Genomic DNA, 21,834 nt, shown 5'->3' on the forward strand with positions numbered 1-21,834 from the left:
TTTAGCGATAGCACTCTCACTACATACATACGTGTATGTTGTCGGCGATTAGCCTAGCAATGATCTTAATTGTGGTTATTTGTCAGCCCCGTAGACGAGGCCAGTTTCTTTCACTTGGTACCAGCTAAATATTATTCAAAAAATAACGATGGTGGAAGAAAGGGAAGTCACAAACATCTTGAATTTGAAACTATGTCGTACTACGTCGTATGTTGTCGGCGATTAGCCTCGCAATGATGTTAATTGTGGTTATTTGTCAGCCCCATAGACGAGGCCAGTTTCTTTCACTTGGTACCAGCTAAATATTATTCAAAAAATAACGATGGTGGAAGAAAGGGAAGTCACAAACATCTTGAATTTGAAACTATGTCGTACTACGTCGTATGTTGTCGGCGATTAGCCTCGCAATTATCTTAATTGTGGTTATTTGTCAGCCCAAAACCCTCTAAGTATATCTTAAATGCATCTTACCGGATATAAAATGACTACTGCATAGTCTGTGGTGATTTTTGTTGCCCAGTTTTCACGTCGAATTGCAGCCGTCCATTTCGCTCTCTTTGGATCCCTCGGAATACGGTAAAACTTCAAGTCTCTCCTTCCATCTTCTCTGTTAGTGCAACCAACAGCCACACACGCCTTCACCATTTTGATTATTAATGTTAAGGAGCAGAAAAACACGCCGTAAATAGGAGAAATGTACGTAGCCGTAACAGGTTAGCACTATGTTTTGACGGACAAGTGGGCGGTACCATTCAGGAGAGCGGAGTTGTGACGTCACGTGGGTAGGGTCTATACCCTCCTTTGTTTCGTTGAAATAAGTCCATGCTTTGGCTACAATGGTGTGCTTTTTTGGCTTTGTGTCACTTTACCCGCTTGCGCTCCGCCATCCGAAACTTTCTACATATATACTGTATATATTTTTTTTTAACCCTTTATTAACCGTCGACGGAATGGTGTGCTCGTCGACGCATTTGTCATTGACGACGTCGACTAGTCGGGACAGCTCTAATCTCTTTATCCTTAATCCATATCAGCAAAAGGTGTTTAATTTCCTCCGACATTTAGAGAGAATAGTTGCCCCCTTGGATGCGTTGACCATTTAGATGGCTTCCATCTGCTTGAGGACCTTCCAGATCATAGACATACAGTAGGGCAAATAGGTATTTAGTCAACCACTAATTGTGCGAGTTCTCCCACTTGAAAATATTAGAGAGGCCTGTAATTGTCAACATGGGTAAACCTCAACCATGAGAGACAGAATGTGGAAAAAAAAAAAAAAGAAAATCAGTTTTTTTTTTTAAGAATTCATTTGCAAATCATGGTGGAAAATAAGTATTTGGTCAATATCAAAAGTTCATCTCAATACTTTGTTATGTACCCTTTGTTGGCAATAACGGAGGCCAAACGTTTTCTGTAACTCTTCACAAGCTTTTGACCAAATAATTATTTTCCACCACGATTTGCAATTAATTCTTTAAAAATCAAACAATGTGATTTTCTGTTTTTTTTTATCCTTTCCACATTCTGTCTCTCTTGGTTGAGGTTTACCCATGTTGACAATTACAGGCCTCTCTAATATTTTCAAGTGGGAGAAGTTGCCCAATTAGTGGTTGACTAAATACTTATTTGCCCCACTGTATTCCTGTCGTGTTGAACCCTCTTTTTTTATTGTCATACTTCTTTTTTTTTTTTTTTTTAGTGCTACCATAGAATGTTTGGTGCAGTTCTCAGTGCTTTGGAAAATTGTGAAGACTGCACTGGGCCTGTCTCCAGTTTAAAATGGATTGGGGTAACATGCAAATGTTTGTATTTTTCATTACTTAAACAGATCTTTTATTAATAGTTACTGAAAATATTTGTTAAACTAAAGCAAAAATGTTCACATAACTTTAATGGTTCTTTTAAATGTGCTTTTAGTATGTTCAAGATCATGGCATAAATCCTGTTTTTTGAAGAATTCATCACTGGTATGTTTGTCTTCATAAGCATTTGAACATTTGCTCCAAACTGTTTGATATTTGAATTCTGACAAATATGACTTAAGTCAAACTTTTTGTTTGTTTGTTTGTTTGCTGTATATGATGCTACTAAGTCTTGGGATCATGTTTCTGACTCTGAAATCAGTGATTCAGCTTCAGATGATGTCTATCTTCCATCAAGAAGCTCTGATGGATCCAGCTCTGATTTTCCTACTGACACTGAAAAAGAGAAAAACATTACTGGAGAAGTTGCAGAATGTGTAAAAGAAAGTATGAGCATAATCAGGAGGTAATAAATAGGCATAGTAGATCACTGAAAGTCAGAAGAAGAGCTGGACCATCAAAAGTCTCTGAGGATTCCAAAAAGTATGTCCATTGTACATATTGCAAAGTTTCACACATAAGTCGCACCCCCAGCCAAATTATGAAAAAAACTGACTTATAGTCCGAAAAATACGGTACTATATTTATTCATACCTTTGTATACTACTTTTATTCAATACTTTGTACAGTAATTACTACATTTATTCATACCATTGTACACTACTTTTATACACTACTTTGTACACTACCTTTGTTAACTACTTTTGTACACTACATTTGTACACTAGCAAGTTTTAAGCATGCTGAAATTGTCCCCACCAACTTTGAAGTAAACTTATTTGCTTTATATCATGAGTTCATTTACACTTATAACTACATTTATTCAATACCTTCGTGCAATACTTATATACACTATTTTGTACACTACATTTGTTCACTACTTTTGTACACTTTTAAATTTGGGTCATTTTAATATAGAAGTGGTCAATTTAAAATTTAAAAAAAATATTACAAGAATAGAGTCAATTGAAACTAATATAACAAAAAAAGTTCTGAGACAAGTTGAAGACAGTTGGGTCTTTTTCTTCAATGTTATGACTTACATTGGGCATTTACTGTTTTTTACACATTGTACAAATGATGCAGTTTTGATCAATAACAATGGTTTACAACAGAAATGACACAAAATTGGAAGTCAAACAACTCAGAACAGGACACACTATCGCTTAAAGACAAACAGATTGAACGAACACCACCAAATAACTTGTTTACAGCGCGTCAGACAGAGACCCTCACTCCCCTCATTGTAACTTGATACTCACAGAACAGCGAGTGCGATGTGGCGTCGTCGCTATCCGATGGTTGAGCAAAGAGGATGTCTGCCTCGGATCTTTCTGTTGAACTGCTGCTGCTGCCACTAGGAGGCTCAGCCTCTCTGTTGGCCTCACTCGGACCACAACACTTTAAGGGCTCACCAGACCACTTGGGGATGTCAACCACCTCCACTTTAACATATGGAGGGTCCTCCTCCATTTTGAGGACATTAGGTTGTTGCTGCTCCTCAATGTAGGGGTTCTCAACTCTTATGAAATACTCATCCCACTCATCTTTAATGTGGACGAATTCTTCCTCCTCCTTCTTGATGAATTGCGACTCTTCCTCCTCCTCTTCTCCAATGCGAGCAGACTCCTGGCGTTCAGGACAATGCGCTTGACTGGCATCTGCAAGACCATAAACACACATGGGCCAGATCTTATTTATTCATTTGACATATTCTGTCCCCAAAATATTTATTGCCTCAGAAATATTCTTCCTACTTTGTATTTATCCGTATTTTGTGATAATCTACCACGACACTGCTTGATATCACATTTAAAAATTATGTATATATTTTTTACCAATCCTGTTCAGCTGCTTTGACACAGATAATGAGAATTTGATTGTCCGTAAGGTCTGAACAGTTTTAATGTGTAGCATGGGGGTTTTACATACTCCCATTGAGGTTGGTCATTATATTTTATGTATCAGGAGAAAACAGTGGACATGCTGAATGTGCCGGTGCATTTTTTTCCCCCTCAAATGCACGTTTGATTGGCTTATGACTTGACCATTCCAACTCCGCACGGCCACACACGCACTTCCAAACAGCCCCGACAGATTCATGGCGACATGCCGCCGCTTCCTCCATCCCCTTTAAAGAGGGATATTAGTTTGTTTTTTGTTTTTTTTCGGCCAGCAGTAACAGCAGCAGCCACTGTAGTAATGTAAAAAGACGCCAATGTTGTGCAAGTGGGAAACACACCACCAATTTTGCTACTGAAAGTCCTACTTGCATCAGAGTTAGCATATCATTAAACTGTGTGAACTTGCTAACCTGCAAAACTACTGCAGTCAGGGCAGCCTCCACAAGGAAAAATGAAGTCAAGCTAGCCATCCCTCATTTGGATCATTGTTTGCATTTGCAAAAATCTGTGAATTAGAGGCGGACCCTATTTACAGTATTTTGTGTGTGTATGTGTTCAATGTATTCATACAGATTTAACAGCACTGGGAATAGATACATATAAGACAGGTTTTCCCTCAGTTTTCCCCCAAAGTAGAATACTAATAAAAAATAAAGAAACAAAGAAACCCTTTCCTCAGTTACTCCCAAAAACGTATAAATAAGTTCTATTTTTAATTGTTTCAGTGTCCCAAAGCTGTATTTATACGTCTTTTACGTTTTTTTTTTGTTTTTGTTTTTTTCAAAAAAGACATCTCTGGGTTCTGATTCAATTTAGCTCCAAAGCACAAAGCTGAAAATCCATTTTAAAGCAATTAAAGATACACGATAATATCGGTCACCGATAATTATCGGCCGATAATGACAATTATAACGTCACACAGATAATCCAGATAATAAAAAAATTCAACCGATAATGCAATCCGATAATTATGTACTTGATTTAGCCTCCAAATGTGCGCAACCTAAGAATTCAGCACGCCGCCTCCTCAACCCCTCCCCTCTCTGAAGCCCCTGAGGGAGGAGGCGTTGAGGAGGCGGAGTTACACAAGAAGAAGTAGTTGAATATTATGGCGGCTGTTACTATAAAAAAACGATGCTCTCGCCATCTGCGAAACATGTACCGCAGAAGTTCCACGAGGCGGAAAGAAAGCGTCCTCATTCAAAACCACTAACCCAGTATCCATTTAAAACTTAATCACAAAGATTTTTGGAACGAATACGAGGCTGCTGCTAGCAGGAATGCTGAAGCATTTTGCAGCTCTCTTCATTGCGTTTTCCTCGTTGTGAATAGACCTTACCCACGTGACGTCACAACTCCACTCTCCTGAATGGTACCGCCCAATTGTCCGTCAAAACATAGTGTTAACCTGTTACGGCTACGTACATTCCTCCTATTTACGGCGTGTTTTTCTGCTCCTTAACATTAATAATCAAAATGGTGAAGGCGTGTGTGGCTGTTGGTTGCACTAACAGAGAAGATGGAATGAGAGACTTGAAGTTGTACCGTATTCCGAGGGATCCAAAGAGGAGAGCGAAATGGACGGCTGCAATTCGACGTGAAAACTGGGCACCAAAAAAATCACCACAGACTATGTAGTAGTCATTTTATATCCAGTAAGATGCATTTAAGATATACTTAGAGGGTTTTGGGCTGACAAATAACCACAATTAAGATCATTGCTAGGCTAATCGCCGACAACATACACGTATGTATGTAGTGAGAGTGCTATCGCTAAACCATATAAACATAAAAAGCCCTAAGTGCATTGACAAATGACATGAAATAAATTAGACTTGACAGTGGATGTTAGCGAGAATAAAAGATTTTGAATTGAAAATTTCGTAACTCACCGTTCCAAGGACAAGATAGATTCCTGCCGAATTTTCGTGGACGAGGACCTGTTTCACCCAACCAGCAACGAAGTATTTATAAGCCTCCAAGCTCTTGAAGTTTTTCAAATTTTCGTGAGAATAGGCTGATTTTGTGTGGACAAGATAGTTGTAAATATCAGCGTAGCAGATGTCAGGCAGACAGGGCGAAGACAGTGGGTCGAAAAACATCGATTTGGGCATCAAATATGGATCTGGCGACTGTATAGAACGAAGCTTTTCCACATAATGCCTTTTATGCAACACATCCAGTGAGTTTACGGCATCCGAAAGCACCGGGTCTTCCATGAAATGCATTTTAAATTCCTCGATCAATTGAAACCAATGCTAATACAGAGACAAAATGACGGACAAGGGGGCGGAACCATACAGCGAGCACGTGGTTTTGTGACGTCGGTGGGTAGGGTCTATAGTTCCCCCCTCGACGGGCTGACTGGTCCTTCTCAAGCCATTTATTTAGCTATTGGGGAAAAATACTTGGATAAAAAGAATATCCTGTAAAAATATTGGAGTAGAGAGACTAAAACAATGACATTTTGCGGCTCTCTTCGTCGCATTTTCCTCGTTCTGAATATTTCCCCCTCAATGGGCTGAATAGTAAAACCGATGAGCCCATTCTCCTGCTGACGTCATCCACCTGTTGGGGACGCTAGAGCCTTATAATGGTAGGCGTGGCTAACCGGCAGATTAAAAGACTAATTTCTTGTCATCTGCGCTTTGCTAAATTGTTGTATATAGTCGAATCGTCTCAAAATATGATTCTAATTCACATAACAATGCTATTTAAGACTTTTTTTCTCCTGTCGTATGCTCTTTAAACGATAAGTCAGGGTCGAATAAAACTCCTAGGTTTTTAACTGTGGTGCCGGAGGCTACACTTACATTGTCCAGAGTGACTATCTGGGCAGCTAAAGAGTCTCTCACACTTTTCGGGCCTATTATAAGGACTACTGTCTTTTCAGGGTTAAGTAGAAGATAGTTAGTGCTCATCCAGGTATTTATATCTCGGATGCAGGTGCTTAGTTTGTCCACTTGCCTGATCTGCTCAGGTTTAATTGATAAATACAGTTGTGTGTCGTCAGCGTAACAATGAAAGTTAATGCTCTGTTTTCTGATGATATTACGTAGAGGAAGCATATACAGCGTAAACAAGATGGGCCCGAGGACCGATCCTTGAGGCACACCATAACTAACTCTAGAGTACGGTGATGATTGCTGGTTTACATTGACAAACTGGTACCTATTAGACAAATATGATTTAAACCAGCAGAGGGCTGCTCCTCTAACGCCTATGTCACATTCTAGTCTCTGCAATAAGATATTATGGTCGATTGTGTCAAAGGTTGCACTCAGGTCCAACAGAACCAGGATCGAGACTAATCCAACGTCAGCGGCTAGTAACAAGTCATTAGTTACTTTGACTAATGCAGTTTCAGTGCTATGATGAGCTCGAAAGCCAGACTGGAAATGTTCAAATAAACTATTGTCCTGTAGGTGCTGACAGAGCTGTTTAATTACCACTCTTTCAAGGACTTTGGAGAGAAATGTTAGATTAGAGATAGGTCTATAATTGGGCAAGATATCAGGATCAAGAGTAGGTTTTTTCAAAAGCGGTTTAATAACTGCTTACTTAAAGGACTGCGGCATGTGGCCAGTAACTAATGAGGTATTTATTATATTTAAGATAATATCAATAGTTAGAGGCAGGGTCTCTTTAAAAAGTTTGGTTGGGATCGGGTCTTGGAGGCACGTTGATGGTTTGGAGGACATTGCACAAAATATACGTCGACTCACGTTAATAAGCCAAAGACGTAATCCGCGCTTGATGGCAATACGTCAGTACTTGGGAATTATCAGAATTATTAGCTTTGTATAAAATTTCATTTGGGCAATTCATTATTTATTTATTTGTCTGTACCTAATAATCTGTAAACAGATTTGTTTTTAAAATACATTTAACACTAGAAAACCCAGTAGAGGCCGAATCGTCCTTTCCCCAAGACGATTCTTCTAATATTCCCAAGCAATGGCCGATTTGGCCTCTCTTTCGGAAAAACCCAGAGCTGGCCAAAATGACCCAAGTGCTTTTGAATTGGCAAGTCGTTGTATGACATAGAGCTGCCATTCATATGTAAATATAACCACTAAACATAAATTATGTTGGTGTGCAGCCCAAACGGAGGGGAACACACCAGGGTTAAACAATTCATGTCATAGTTTGTGTCAGTTCAAGTAAAGCTACATTTATTTATTTACATTTATTTATGGAGTTTACACTGTTTACATTTTTTAACTCACTTCTCCTATACTCCACACACAACAACAGATAAAAATGGCCCAAATGTGTACATTGTTTTGAAAAACCGTTTTAGAACTGTAATTTGAGTGTAACAGAATGAATTTGTTTCGTGAGAAGGCACCTGTTCGGTGTCCTGAGGAGGGGGAAGGGACCTGTTGTGGAGGTGAAGCTCACCAGTTTAGTGTCATAATGCCTTCAACTACATTTTAGAAATAGAACCAAATGTTTTTTTAAATGCAAGTTAATCCAACAAAATGTGTGAAAACTATTGAGAAAAATAGTAACAGACTGAATTTATGAGGTGAGAAGGGGGAAGGGACCGGCCCCGAAAAGTTGCTTTGAACACACTGAAACAATGACTGAATGTCCTAATAGTCCTAATTATTATGAAGGTGGTATGTACTGCACAGTGTTGTTAATCTTACTTCAAAAAGTAGTAACAAACTCGATTACTTTTTGGGAGAAGTAACTCAGTTACCTCATTGTAAGAGTAATTAGTTGTTCAGCAAAGGAACTGATGTTACTTTTCATGTCGTATACATATTACATTATATCTTCTAGAACATCTTTCACATCAACGATGTTAATGTTAACTGATTGAACTGATTTTTTTCAACCTCCCCCCCCCCCCAAAAAAAACCTTGGTCAGACTTCTTACAATTTTTAAAAATCCACCTATATAAGAGTTAACGGTATACAACTTTAACTTTCAAATGCTGTGAGAAAAAAAGCTTTGTTTTTTAGGTTGTACTGAAACCGCACCGAACCATGACCTGTATGTGTTTATATAGATAATTTTTCAATATGCAGGTGAGGCTCTGAATCTCCTACCTCTCCTGTCTTTGCTCTAGTTGTTTTGATTAAAAAATATATCATACATGGTTCAATGATACATCATTCAAGAAAATTTTACGGCAATTTTGGTAAATAGAAACTGCCGTTTCTGGAGAAATTACTATGGGGCTTTGCTGTGCTCGATACAGTTCTATCAGTGACCTGTTGATTTGGGCACATTCTCTGGACACTTCCTGTTGATATCCAGTCACTTCCTGTTGATTTGGGGACATTTCTGGGACATGTCCTGTTAATATTAAGTCACTTCCTGGACATACCATCTTCATAATAAGTAGGACTGATAATTCAACATTCAGTCATTGTTTCAGTGTGTTCAAAGCAACTGCTCAGGGCCGGTCCGGTCCCTTCCTCCTCCTCAATTATTATATTTTGAGTCCCGGACTGGCTAATCAGTAAGTCTCACTAAGAAAGTAAGAAAAATATGGTGATCCTTTCCTAAGGTGATAAAGTGACCAAGTGCTTATTTTGTCGTAACGCAAATTCAGTCTGTTACTGTTTTTCTAAAAAGTTTTCACACATTTTCTGGACTAACTAGCATTTTTTTTTTTTTTTTTTTTAATTCTATTTCTAAAATGTAGTTGAATGTAGTATGACACCAACCTGATGAGCTTCACTTGCCTGGTACACCGCTGTTCCACCGCTGTTCCAGCTATTGAGTCTGGCCACCATTCAGCGGATACAATTTCCAGGGCGGAGCAAGCCACAGCAAACAGACAGCGGAGTGGACCAATCAGCGACCGGCAGACGTGACGTTAGTAAAACGATGAGGGCAGGACGAGGGACTTGCGCGTGAAAGGAAACGTACGAGGAGAGCGGAGTTTATTCAACATGGCTAGTGCGACACAGACTGTTGTCAATGACTCGTGTCGATGTGTTTTTGGTCATTTAAAACTGATTTTACCATGGATTGGAACATATTCTCGGCTCTCCTGTTCACCATCTGTGTTGTCGTGGAGACGACTTCCGACGCGCAAGAGTGACGTTGCTCGTTAACAACACGTCACGCAAATAAACGAATCTGATTTGTCGATTGATTTTGTACCTGCTCGAGAGGCCGTTAATGGGCTGGGTCCCAGACTTTTCTCTCAGTGTTTGAAAAATACAGGGAGAACAGTCTGGCCGTGCCAGGCAAGAGCTTCACCTCCACGACAGATCCCTTCCCCCTCCTCAGGACACCGAACAGTTAGTTCCCTTCCCCCTCCTCAGGACACAAATTGGGTCTGTTACTGTTTTTCTCAAAAGTTTGCACACATTTTCTGGTTATTCAGACACAATGGCCGCAATTTATGCTCCATTCCGCTGATTCAGTACGTCTAGACTACAGACACAATTCCTGCCCTACACTCAAATTGCAGTTCTAAAACACATTTTTTTTCCAAAACAATGTACAAATTTGAGCTATTTTTCCCTGTGGTTGTGTGGACAATAAGAGAAATTTGAACAAAGGAGCTAGGCACATTATAGCCAGCCGTCGTCAGCGAATCCCTCAGGTCGAGCAGTTTATTCAATCGTCAGTCGTCATCTTGGAATGTGATCGCAAAAAGGCTCTGGTCAATCATTAAGCGCGTATATATCAAATAGTCACAGGAAAAAAAAAAAAAAAAAGACTTTAGATCCTTTCAACGAGTGCAGTATAGAGAACAGAGGGTGTATTAGAGGTACATTTGTGTGTGTTTTGTATACCATTCATAGCTTTGATTTGATAGTTTTGATTTGCTGTGATAACTCTTGTTTGAACCCTGTGCATCAATAAATACCAGGAAGAAAAGACAAACAAACTGTATCAGACTCTTACTTCAGTTTTACATTTGATACTGATTTAGTGTTCTATTTTCTGCAGGCATCACAAACTTACTGCTATAACAAATATGGTAGCATGTACACGCCCCACAGATACACTGTCAGAAATATTTTTTCCAACAGTAAAATTGTAAAACAACACACACAAATAAATATGTGCAAAACCCCATTAATGTAGCTTGACTTGAACTGACACAAACTCACATGAATACTTCAACCGTGGTGTGTTCCCCTCCGTTTGGGCTGCGTACCAACACATTTCCATATGAACGGCTCTTGTCTGTCGGAGAACGACTTGCCAATTCAAAAGCACTTGGGTCATTTTGGCCACCTCTGGGTTTTTCCGGGGTAGAGGCCAAATCGGCCATTGCTTAGGACAATTGGGTGTACAAGAATTCTCTGGGACTAGTGTTAACCTATTTGAAGTTTAGTTTCAGTCCTTCCCAACGCTATTTGATTGACAGACCATTCCTTTCGTTAAAAGCAAAATAGAAAAGATAAGCGAAATAGAAACATCAATGGAAAAAATTCATTTTTTATGGCAAAGTGAAAGTCAATAAAAAAGTTACTTTATTATTCATTAATTTCTCTCTATATTTATATATTTATACATGTGTTTTTGTTTTTTTATTTTGGCACTATTGTGGTTCCACACGTTCTGCCATAACTGTCACATACAGTCTAATAAAAAATGTTTTAAAAAATTAACAACAAGGATGAATTTTACAATTCGAAAGGCAGTTTGGAATAACATTCAAACACCGTGCTGGCAGCTTAAGTCATATTGTTCGTCTTTGGTGGTAAACAGACAGCAGCCAACAGTGCTTGAGCTTCATTATCACCAACGCTTGGACATATTTTCCGTGCACCACTGCAATGCATTGTGGGATATAGGGAGCTCTGGAGTGACCATCGTTGTTGACTCGATCACTAAGCCCTCTAAGCATCGATCTCTCCAAGTTCACTTTGCTGTTTCGGGAAATGGAACAGCTCTTAAAGTGCGTACTACAGGATAAAAAAAAAAAAAAGTCTTAAATAGCATTATTATGTGAATATTTTGAGACAATTCGACTATATACAACAAATTGGCAAAGCTTAGATGAAGAGAAATTAGTCTTCTAATTTGCGGTTTAGCCACGCCTACTATTATAGGGCTCTAGCGTCCCCAACAGGAGGATGACGTCTGCAGGAGAATGGTTTCATCTGATTTAGACTTCAGCCCATTGAGAGGGGATTATTCATAACGAGGAAAACGCGACGAAGAGAGCAGCAAAATGTCATTCTTTCAATTTTTCTACTCCAATATTTTTACATGATATTCTTTAGATCGAAGAATGCACGCCGAAAATAGCCCATTCTCGGCCGACATCGGCGCACGGGACTGCTCGTGGCCAAGCCGAGGAAAGCGCATTCTCGGTGGGCATGGGGGCACGTGGGCAAAGAGGACCGGGAGAGGGGGGAGGCGACAAGCCACCGATCGCCGGCCACAAAATGCAAGCAACTTCCTTATTAAAACATATGCCATGATCCCTGTGTTTGACATATTACAAAATTGTCAGAATTGTTTATGCCAATCTCGGGGTGAACGGGAACTTTTTGAAACCCTAAAAGGCTCATACACCTCTTCCTGGTGCAGCAAAATGTTTCTCTAGCACATTTAGCTGGCGTGATGTGAAAAATAAACGAATTAATCCGCAAAATCAACTGAATCCGCAGTCGTTCTTCATACTGTAGTATTGGATGTATACTGAAAATGACTATCCCGCTGACGTCACACTCGGAAACCTCATCAATCCAGGAAGTCGCTCATTTTTTTTCACGGCGAGAGATTCAAAAAACTGAATAAATACATCGAACTCTTCCACACACATCCAAGCTATCCATTTCATTCAGGAGCATAAAATGCAGTGGAAAATAAGAAATAAACATGCTTTTTGCTGTCATACGCAGTTTAAGATGGCGGCGGGGATTCCCCCAAGGGGGTGTGCCAAGGGAAAGTGAACGAGGGCACATTTAAACCACGATTGAAACGCAGCCAACATGTTCATGAAGGCAGATGTGGAACCAAGCCTGTGCCACCAAAAAAACCTGGAGTTTGTGTCGCCATGTTGGGATCTCAGTAATGGAACGCTTTGGCTTCAGAGTGCAAGTCCTTTTATTTAAAATACAAAATAAAACGAGGAGCTATTGAATAATGGGTCCACTTTAGGGGGACACTGACTTGTACATGAACTGACATGAAAAAAAAAATCTGTGAAATGTAATCACACATTAGATTTTCAAGAGAGTAGTTCGAGTCTTGGGGTAGTCTAGTGTGCCTCAGACGTACAGTAGATTGGTCCTTGGATGTCTGTTTTTTTTTTTTTTTTTTTTTTCCATAAATTTTTTCCCAAATCACTTTTCAATTACAATACTTTAGTTTGAGTGTAGGGGGGCTTCAGTTTCCCCCTGAAGTAGACACAATCTTAGATAGCTCCCCGTTTTTTTTTTTGTTTGTTTTAATAAAGGGACTTGCACTCTGAAGCCACCAGGTTGCATCACATATTGCACACAATGATCCAAATGAGGGACGGCTAGCTTGACTTTTTTCCTTGTGGAGGCTGGCCTGACCGCAGTACAAAACTGCAGTAGGAAGCTGCTGAGAGAGATGTGTCCTCCTGTATGTGTTTTCTCCTGTTAACGTAATTAAACTCAACGCAATTAAACTGTGAGAAATGTCGTGAACTCTGCTGGAAACTATAGAACCAGCAAAAGGTGAGCCAGTCAATTATATTTAATGTATTTATTTAGACAATGTTGAGTGGTCTCAAGACAAATGTTTATTATTATTATTTTTTTTTTTTCATTCCTGGATAGTTAAGAGACTATAAACAAGTTTGTGTTGTAGATATATATTTCCATGTATTCACACAAACACTATATGTCTGTTTATTTCACATCGTTATTCATAATAATTTATTATCCCATAGTACTGTGTTTAATCTATTTTGTGAAGTCCCGGCAAGGAGTACCTTCTGTTATAGATAAGGCGAGCGAGATACTGCTCCCAGCCCTGTTCTTGATATGCCTGTTTTTTTTCCCCCCACTGTTTGTGTAGATGGCATATATAAACTGTTTGAAGTCTAAGGTCGAGAGACTTTTTCTCTGTGGAGCACCTCGTTGTGTTGTGGGAGAATTGTCTCACAGCCGGTGTTGTGCCGAAAAATAGCTGCCTCGCGTGAAATGTCCCCCCAGACGGGAGCGCCCACACGTCACTCATTCAAACAGCTTTTTCTTACCAATCGATGGACACCAGTGATTCCCACAATTTGGGCCCGCCACAGTCTCGTTTGCCCCCCCGCCGAAAAAAAAAAAAAAAAAAAAAAAGAGATAATAATCAGATGCGTCAGTCAGCCGATTACACAGCTGTAGCCCCATCCACTCTACTACCCGCGCGAGCGAGAGCGCGCGTGCATGCACACACACAGACACACGCACCAACAGGTCGCGCTCATAGACGGGACTACTAGCCTGGTACACCAGACTAATAGCTGTGCTATGCAGGTATGAAAATCTCTCACCTTTTGGCGAAATTCGCCGTTTTGAAGTCAAAAAGGGCGACCTACGTGAATTGCGTAGATCCGAGGAGAAATTCCTTTTGGGAGGAGGGGGGGTCGGGAGGTTTTATTTAATTATTATTATTATTATCATCATGTGATTAACTTAGTACGTAAACTGAGCACTTAAGAAATCGGTTCTTTAAAAAAGTGACACTTGGACAGTCTGCAAATCCTTCTAGATGCTTCGCTGACGAGAACCAATCATCGGCCTAAGCTGCGTTCCATTATTCCAAACGCGCGCACTCCTTACATGTACATGGAGTGCTCGGAGAGCCTTTGGTTGCATTGCAAAGCTGCGAAAACAAAAAGCAGGCCTTATCCACACCGAGGCAGACCAGAGCGCAGCATACACACTTGCCTGTATTTGCCAGCAGATTGAATTTGGTGAGTAATGGTTTCAATCGTTTTCACATTTTGCGATATAAAAAAGTTACTGCCATTCGTTGCAGCTTGCGTTGAACACTGCCAGAACTAGCCAAATCTCCTATGAATAAAAATAGCTCCCGTTAAATTGGCGTCAAGCTTGTGTATTTAGCGGTAATATACTGTTGAGTCAAATTAAGCGGCATGCTCTCGGATGGAGGGGGCGCCTCGCATCGCTCCCGTCGTCCGCCTGAGACGCGTTATTTTCGGCTGGGACTTGAGCTGACGGCCGGTGTCGACACAACACCGGCCCGACGAGTGGTGGGAATGAGTCCTGCTTCTTAAAGCTTTTCAGAAATACAGGGATCCCTCGTTTTTCGTGGTTAACGGGGACCAGAACCCGCCGCAATAAGTGAAAACCGTGAAGTAGCGCCCCCCCCAATTTCTTGTGCGTGTTCAATGCATTTGTTCAGATTTTACATTGGAAAAAGGATATACAGTGGGGAGAGCAAGTATTTGATACACTGCCAGTGGGTTTTCCCATTGACTGTGTATCAAATACTTGTTCTCCCCACTGTATATAAGACATGTTTTTTCATTTTTTTCACCAAAGTATCATTTATAAATGGTTTTCAAGTACTTCAAAATGTAAGAATTATGATAAGTTTTAAAAATGTTACTGCCCCACCGAATTATTTTTAAACAAGAATAAAGTAGTAAGAAAATGCTTGGCTTTATTAAATGCTTCATAGTGAGTCTACTCAAACCCTCTCAGGCTTTGGTAAACGGTGATTAACACATGTGCAAAGTTTTTCTTTTTATATATATATTTTTGTTTGAAGCAACTTATTTGATTGAATAATAAAGACACAAATGTCCTAGCCATAATGTGGCCCAAACGCAAAACAACATTACTTCAATGGAAAAAAATATTTGTTTCAATCAAGAAAAATAGTTTTCAAATGCTTTTTTTGTCTCAAATTTATTTTTGCAATCAAAAACAATTTTTTTTATTGAAGTGACTTTTTGGGGATTAAAAGTATATACTGTATTTAGATTGAAGCAACTTTATTTTTGATAGAAGTAACTTTGTTTTTTGATTGAATAATAAAAACACAAATCTATCTCCATCGTTATTGAGAAAGAAATTAAGAAAGCTTTAAAACTAAAAGCCTGTCTGGTTTTTTTTGTTTTTTGTTTTTTTAAATATTTATATTTCATTACATAGACATGCCTCGTAGGGAAGGGAGATTGAAGGATAAAAAAAGGAGTTAGATGAGGCTGCTAAAGGCAGTGGATACCTCATCAGCTGGGTGAATAGCAGACCTGGTGAGAACAAGTTTGCAAGGATAGTCGGGTATTAAATACAATTATAAACACAATTACAATGTTATTTTTCTATAAGATTTTATGTCATTGCTTTATTAATCATTAGGTGCTAGAATTGTTAAGTATGGATAATAATGAAATAATAGTTTTAAGAAAACTGTGCTGTTGGTGGCTCAGTGAACATCTGATGTGGTCACAGCCAGAAAGTGTTGATGACAGTTTTGATTTCTATTCACTGTTCCCCCCTCCCAATTAAAGTATGTCACAGTCGCAGCCAATTATTATCTAAAGCTGGTTAAAATTGAAGTTATGTTGTTTTAAGGTGTATTAAATACTTGTTCATGTGCCCCTTTTGATCTACGAGCACCCGCCCCTCCACCGGTCTCAGCACGGCCCTGCTGAAACACAGAGTGGGTCGACAGAGCTCAATCTTTTGTTGGGGTGTACAGTGTACTGGAACATATTTCCTCCGCACCCTTCTCACCTTTTTAACCCCTGACCCATTTTCATGCCTGGCTATGAGAGTATGAGTCTGGCCACCATTCAGCAGAAAAAAATTTCCAGGGCGGAGCCAGCCACAGCAAATAGACAGCGGAGCGGACCAATCAGCGACGGGCTGACAAGCGGCGATAAGCGACAAGAAACTAGCGAGAGACATTTCAACATATTCAACATGGCTAGCGCGAGACAGACTGTTGGTTTTAGCGAATCGATGTGTTTTTGGTCATGTAAAACTGAATTTACCGCGGATTGGAACATATTGCCGCTGAGTCTGGTGTACCAGGCTACGGGACTACTGTCTGCTGCATTCTGCTGCATTTGGCGCGATCCGGCGACACCGCATACAGCAATTTATATTACATTCAGTGGTCTCAAAATGCCCTAAAGAGATACACCAGGCTTGAAAATGTACACACACACCCTACCCCGAGGGTCAGAGACTCTCCCACCAGTCTCCTAAAATCCTGGACACTGGACACGGAAATGACTTTCTTGTAATGTGAATATGTATTGCTTTACTCTGCTTGAACTAATAAATCTTACCTGTTTCACGGTTTACTGTGGTGTGAAAACGTTGCGGTTTCAAAACCACTAAAATTTTCCGTCAGACCGTAGTACGGTATTCGCTATTTTTTATGTGTCAAAAATGCAGCCAGAAGTGGCTTGGCGCGGCAGCGCTCACCCCCTCCCGTTTGTTGCTGTGTGTGAAAGTGACGCTATCGGCTAGACAGCCAGTGAACCCAAAAACAAATACTCCAAACTAGAGCTGTCCCAACTAGTCGACGTTGTCGACATCATCGATGACGTAAATGCGTCGACGGGCAAAACATACAATCGACGGGTAATGACGGGTTTAAAAAAAAATTACACGCGGATAAAGTTACAATAAAGTAATGTAAAGTAGAATGGCGGGCGGGCGCTCGCGAAGCAAGCGGTTGTTACTGGCACCCCCGCTGTTATTTCAATGTGACCGGCATTGTCAGATTGAGCAAAGAGGAAGAAAGTGGGTGAGCGAGAGAGAAGGAGCGAGATCGGTGAGTTGGGAAAGTGTACGGGTAGCGCGGAGTTCAGTGGGCTGCATGCCCCACATTTTTGTTTTGGTCAATAAAAGTATTCATAAAGAGCCATCCGAAGCCTCTCGGTGTTTTTATGCACGCCGCCGCCTTCCTGAGGAGGAAATTGGACAAACCGACGACAACAAGCCAAGTGAATCACCGGTTTACTCCTCACTACGGCGAGGAGTTGAAAACACCGCCAATTACCAAAAAGGGCAGAATTGGTGACACGTGAAAGTGGTATAAAGCCAAAAAAGCGATGGAATTGTTTCAAGGAAAATATGGAGGGTGCCACTGTGTGTACTCTTTGCTAAGCTGAGCTCGCATACCACGGTAGCACGTCGGCTATGAACGAACACTTGAAGCGCCGTCACCCAAGTATAATTTTCGAGGACAACAAAAAACAAGCTAGCGGATTGTAAGTCCATACAACTTTCTAACGATTTTTTAAAATGGAAGTTACCTTTATGTGCGTCGTATCAATGTGCATTTTTATTTAATAAAATAACTAATATATATAATATAATTATATATTTTTTTAAATTATTATTAAATTTATTAGGATCATGGAAGCTCCCACTTGGGGAAAATATATACATATATCCCGTATAAATATATAATATAATAAATATATGGAAACAGCACTGGCCTGCTTACTCTAATCCATGACTGCACTAATGTTAGTTACTTTACATTATAAAGTATCATTGTGTATACACATATAGTAGTGTACTATAAAATTAATACTATATATTAAATTTTTGTTACTGTGAGTATGTGTGCCTCTCATTCAAAATAATTGTGGTAATATTTCAGTTAGGGATGTCCCGATCCAGGTTTTTGCACTTCCGATCCAATACCGATATTGTTTTGCACTTCCGATCCGATACCGGCCGATACCGGCCTATCTGAGCATGTATTAAAATTTAAAGTTATTTAGCCTCCTTACTTAGTTGTCAGACTCATGTTGAAAAGGGTTTTAGTACTCTTGATAACAACTAGCCAGCTGAATTAGGTGAGTTTGAATAACACACAATGGTTGGTAACAAGAAACTGACCTGTTTATTCAGTGACAAACACAAAACATTATAAATAACAAACAGAAATGGCATAGTCAGTCAGTAAAACGTGCAAATAATATTGTAAACTGTCAGTGGAAAATCCCACAAACCCCCCCAAGCTATTAGATGCTTTTAATGTTTCGTGCATTAGTTACAAAAATTGTATAAAAAGCCTCTCAGGTTTAAATAAACGACTATTTCAGTATCAAATTAACATTTTAAAACAGTAAATAAAATACTCAAGTCCCCATTCTGTATCAACAGCTTTAAACTACAGTCAATTCATTTAATTTTGCGAATCAACCGTTAAAGTTGTTAAAATTGCTCCCGTTATTCCATAATTTCCCTTCTGTCTACTTTTGACATGTGAAAGTTTTAAAACTGTTTTGAAGATAGATTCAAGTCAAGATTTTGCCGATTTAGGAGTATTTTAGATAAAAAGTTAATTACGTTCGCTTGGAAGATTCACTACAACAGCCTACAAGGGAAGTCTCCTGCTTTAAGATGGCGGCTGTTTACTAACGCACGTAGTTTTTAATGCACGTGTTGCTAACGGTGTCGAGTCTTGTCATTTTGCATCTACTTCTATATACATGTGATATCTATTAGACAAGCATGATGGACGGCATTGCGTCCCGAAGGCCGCGCTGTGTATTAGTTATGCTTTACTTGACATATTTCAATAATTAGGGCCCGAGCACTAAGCGTGCGAAGGCCCTATTGTTTTGCAAAGGATTTTTATTTTATTTATTTTTTATTTTTTTCAGGGCAAATGAAAACGGCCAATTTGGAATGCACGAAAAGTCACCAAAATTTGCACATATGTGCGGAAAATTGTAAATTTCGATAATTTTGCAACATTGCAAAAAAATGTAACAAAATGACTCAGTGGCGCCCCCTTGAAATTTTAAAATTGGCCTATAACATTATGGTCTGTCAGCGTAGAGCGATGAAATTTGGGGGGTCTATACCTTGTCCAAACCACTCCAAAAAAGCATTTACACCCATATTCCAAACCCAACAGGAAATCGGTTATTTTGGATCGAATATGAAATTTTTATCGATTTACAGGGTGCACATTTGAGACCTTTTCGCCGAGGGAGTTAGTTGCATCATCTTCAAAATTGGTGAGACTGTTCAGGAGATATATGAGATCTTAAGTTTTTAAAATGGTGCGTTTTCATTCACGGGTCTGACCTGGGCGTGGTGCCAAAGTCGGCCATTTTTTCGGCAAAATGACAAATTCAGTAAATGACTAATAGTTTCTTGACACAATGTTCAATCTTTTTCATATCTGGCATGTATGTGCGGTATCCCACCCTTAACACGAGTGCATTGAAATATTACCCATTAGGCCTAGTTGGAATTTGGATGCTTGTGAATTGTTCTCAAATCTTCCACGGCCGGCCGAATCGCTGAAGGATGTAATGACGTCTGGGCATGTTGTACTGTGGTTGCCAACCTCCTAATAGGAAAATATCATTGGAACGCGAAGTCGGAGAAAGAATAACTACCCCGACTTCCAAGTTGTTTCAATCTGACGTCACTGGACAAAATTGTGCTCAAGAAAACGTATTGAATGATATCACAATAATGAAGTAAATCAAGTTTATTCGAGACGCCATGTATTTTTTCTCATACAGCGAATTATCTTTGTTGTGCTATGTTTTTATATTGACGATCAGCAAAGGATGTAACTAAAAAAAGGCTGTTTACAGTGTGGGCAATAACGCAGCCGTCGTTTTTCCTCTAATATTTGATCGCTTATAGGAAGGCAGGTTCGCTGGAGGTCAAAATGTCTTTGGATGGATGGCCAAAATAAAACACACCTCGTCGCGATCAGCCATCTTTGTTGTTTACATTTGCTTGGAACGCTTTGAGGTCGGAACTGGTACCATCCGAGTGGGATAAATCCGTCTTTACTCACAAGAGATAATGGCTGGTCATCCAGAATGAATTCTTCGGCAATGACTCTTAGAGCTGGGAATCTTTGGGCACCTAACGATTCGATTACGATTACGATTCAGAGGCTCCGATTCGATTATAAAACGATTATTGATGCACCCCCCTCTTTTTCTTTTTTTTTTTCTTTTTTTTTTTTTTTTTAATAAAGTTTTGTACATTAGTTCCAAAATTGTTCAAAAATACTCTCAGGCTAAACCAAACTACTATTTCAGTATCAAGTTAACATATAGCAGTAAACAAATATACAAAAATAACATTAAATAAAAAAACTCCAGTCCCCATTCCGTATCAGCAGCTTTAAACTACATTCAATTAATTTAATGTTGTGAATCAACCGTTAAAAGTTGTTAAAATTGCTCCTGTTATTCCATAATTTCCCTTTTGTCTACTTTTGACATGTGAAAGCTTTAAAACTATTTTAAAGATAGATTCAAGTCAATATTTTACCGATTTAGGAGTATTTTAGATAAAAAGTTAATTAGGTTTGCTTGGAAGGTTCGCTACAACAGCATTGCAGGGAAGTTTACTGCTTTAAGATGGCGGCCGTTTACTAACGCCCGCATCTAGCTTTTTGCAGATGTGCTGCTACCGCTACCGAGTCTATAATCCATCTAGTCCTATATAAATGATATCTACCGTAACATTATGTAGCTTAGCTGTACTTGTAGCAGCTTTTCGGCAGCAGTCAGGTATGTTGTTGTGTTTTTTTTTATCTCGTGGCATGAGTTGAGCTAGAGCCCTGAGTTGAGCGTTGGCATTACCCGAGGGTCCGGTTAATGAGAAGCATAATGTTTAGCTACTCCCGCTCCGTTCCGTCCCGAAGACCGCGCGGCGCGTTGAGTGTGTTGTACTTCCGCTTTACTTGGCATATTTCAATAATCGGAATTTGGATGTTTGTGGATCGTTCTCGAATCTTCCACGGCCGAATCGCGAATAATCTAAGAATCGGAAATTTTGCACACCTCTAATGACTCTTGTTATTCCCTGGGCTTTGGGACTGTCGAGTGCCAGTTTGTCATGCATAGCAAAAGTTTCTGCCAGTGTTAGTTGCGTAGGACCTTTCTTTTTGTCTTCCGTTTTCTTAACATACTCCTCATATTTTTTGTAGTGCTTTTCGCTAAATTCTTGATTAGGTTGGTTGTAATAAAACTTCTTACAGCTTTACCACTACGCTTGACTTTATTGTGACATATGTTGCACTCTGCCTCTTCGTCTTTGTCGTCCTTTAAGGTGAAATGATCCCACACAGCTGACATTTTTACCGATAAAGTCTCTCGGTGAATTGGGAGACGGTAATGTAAATGTAATGT

At 39.6% G+C, this 21,834-nt stretch overlaps 1 protein-coding gene across 10 annotated transcripts in view; it reads right to left on the reverse strand.

Annotated features, from left to right (window-relative positions):
• LOC130911283 (zinc finger protein 260-like) overlaps positions 1-21,834 on the reverse strand; it is a 117,145-nt gene that overhangs the window by 88,060 nt on the left and 7,251 nt on the right. For all 10 annotated transcript variants that reach the window (XM_057829145.1, XM_057829142.1, XM_057829141.1 and 7 more), the window contains exon 2: positions 3,125-3,523. In XM_057829145.1, coding sequence (XP_057685128.1) covers positions 3,125-3,523 — 399 coding nt within the window. The remainder of the gene's footprint in view (positions 1-3,124; positions 3,524-21,834) is intronic.

This window comes from Corythoichthys intestinalis, unplaced genomic scaffold (genome assembly GCF_030265065.1).
Source record: "Corythoichthys intestinalis isolate RoL2023-P3 unplaced genomic scaffold, ASM3026506v1 HiC_scaffold_24, whole genome shotgun sequence".
Taxonomy (NCBI): Eukaryota; Metazoa; Chordata; class Actinopteri; order Syngnathiformes; family Syngnathidae; genus Corythoichthys; species Corythoichthys intestinalis.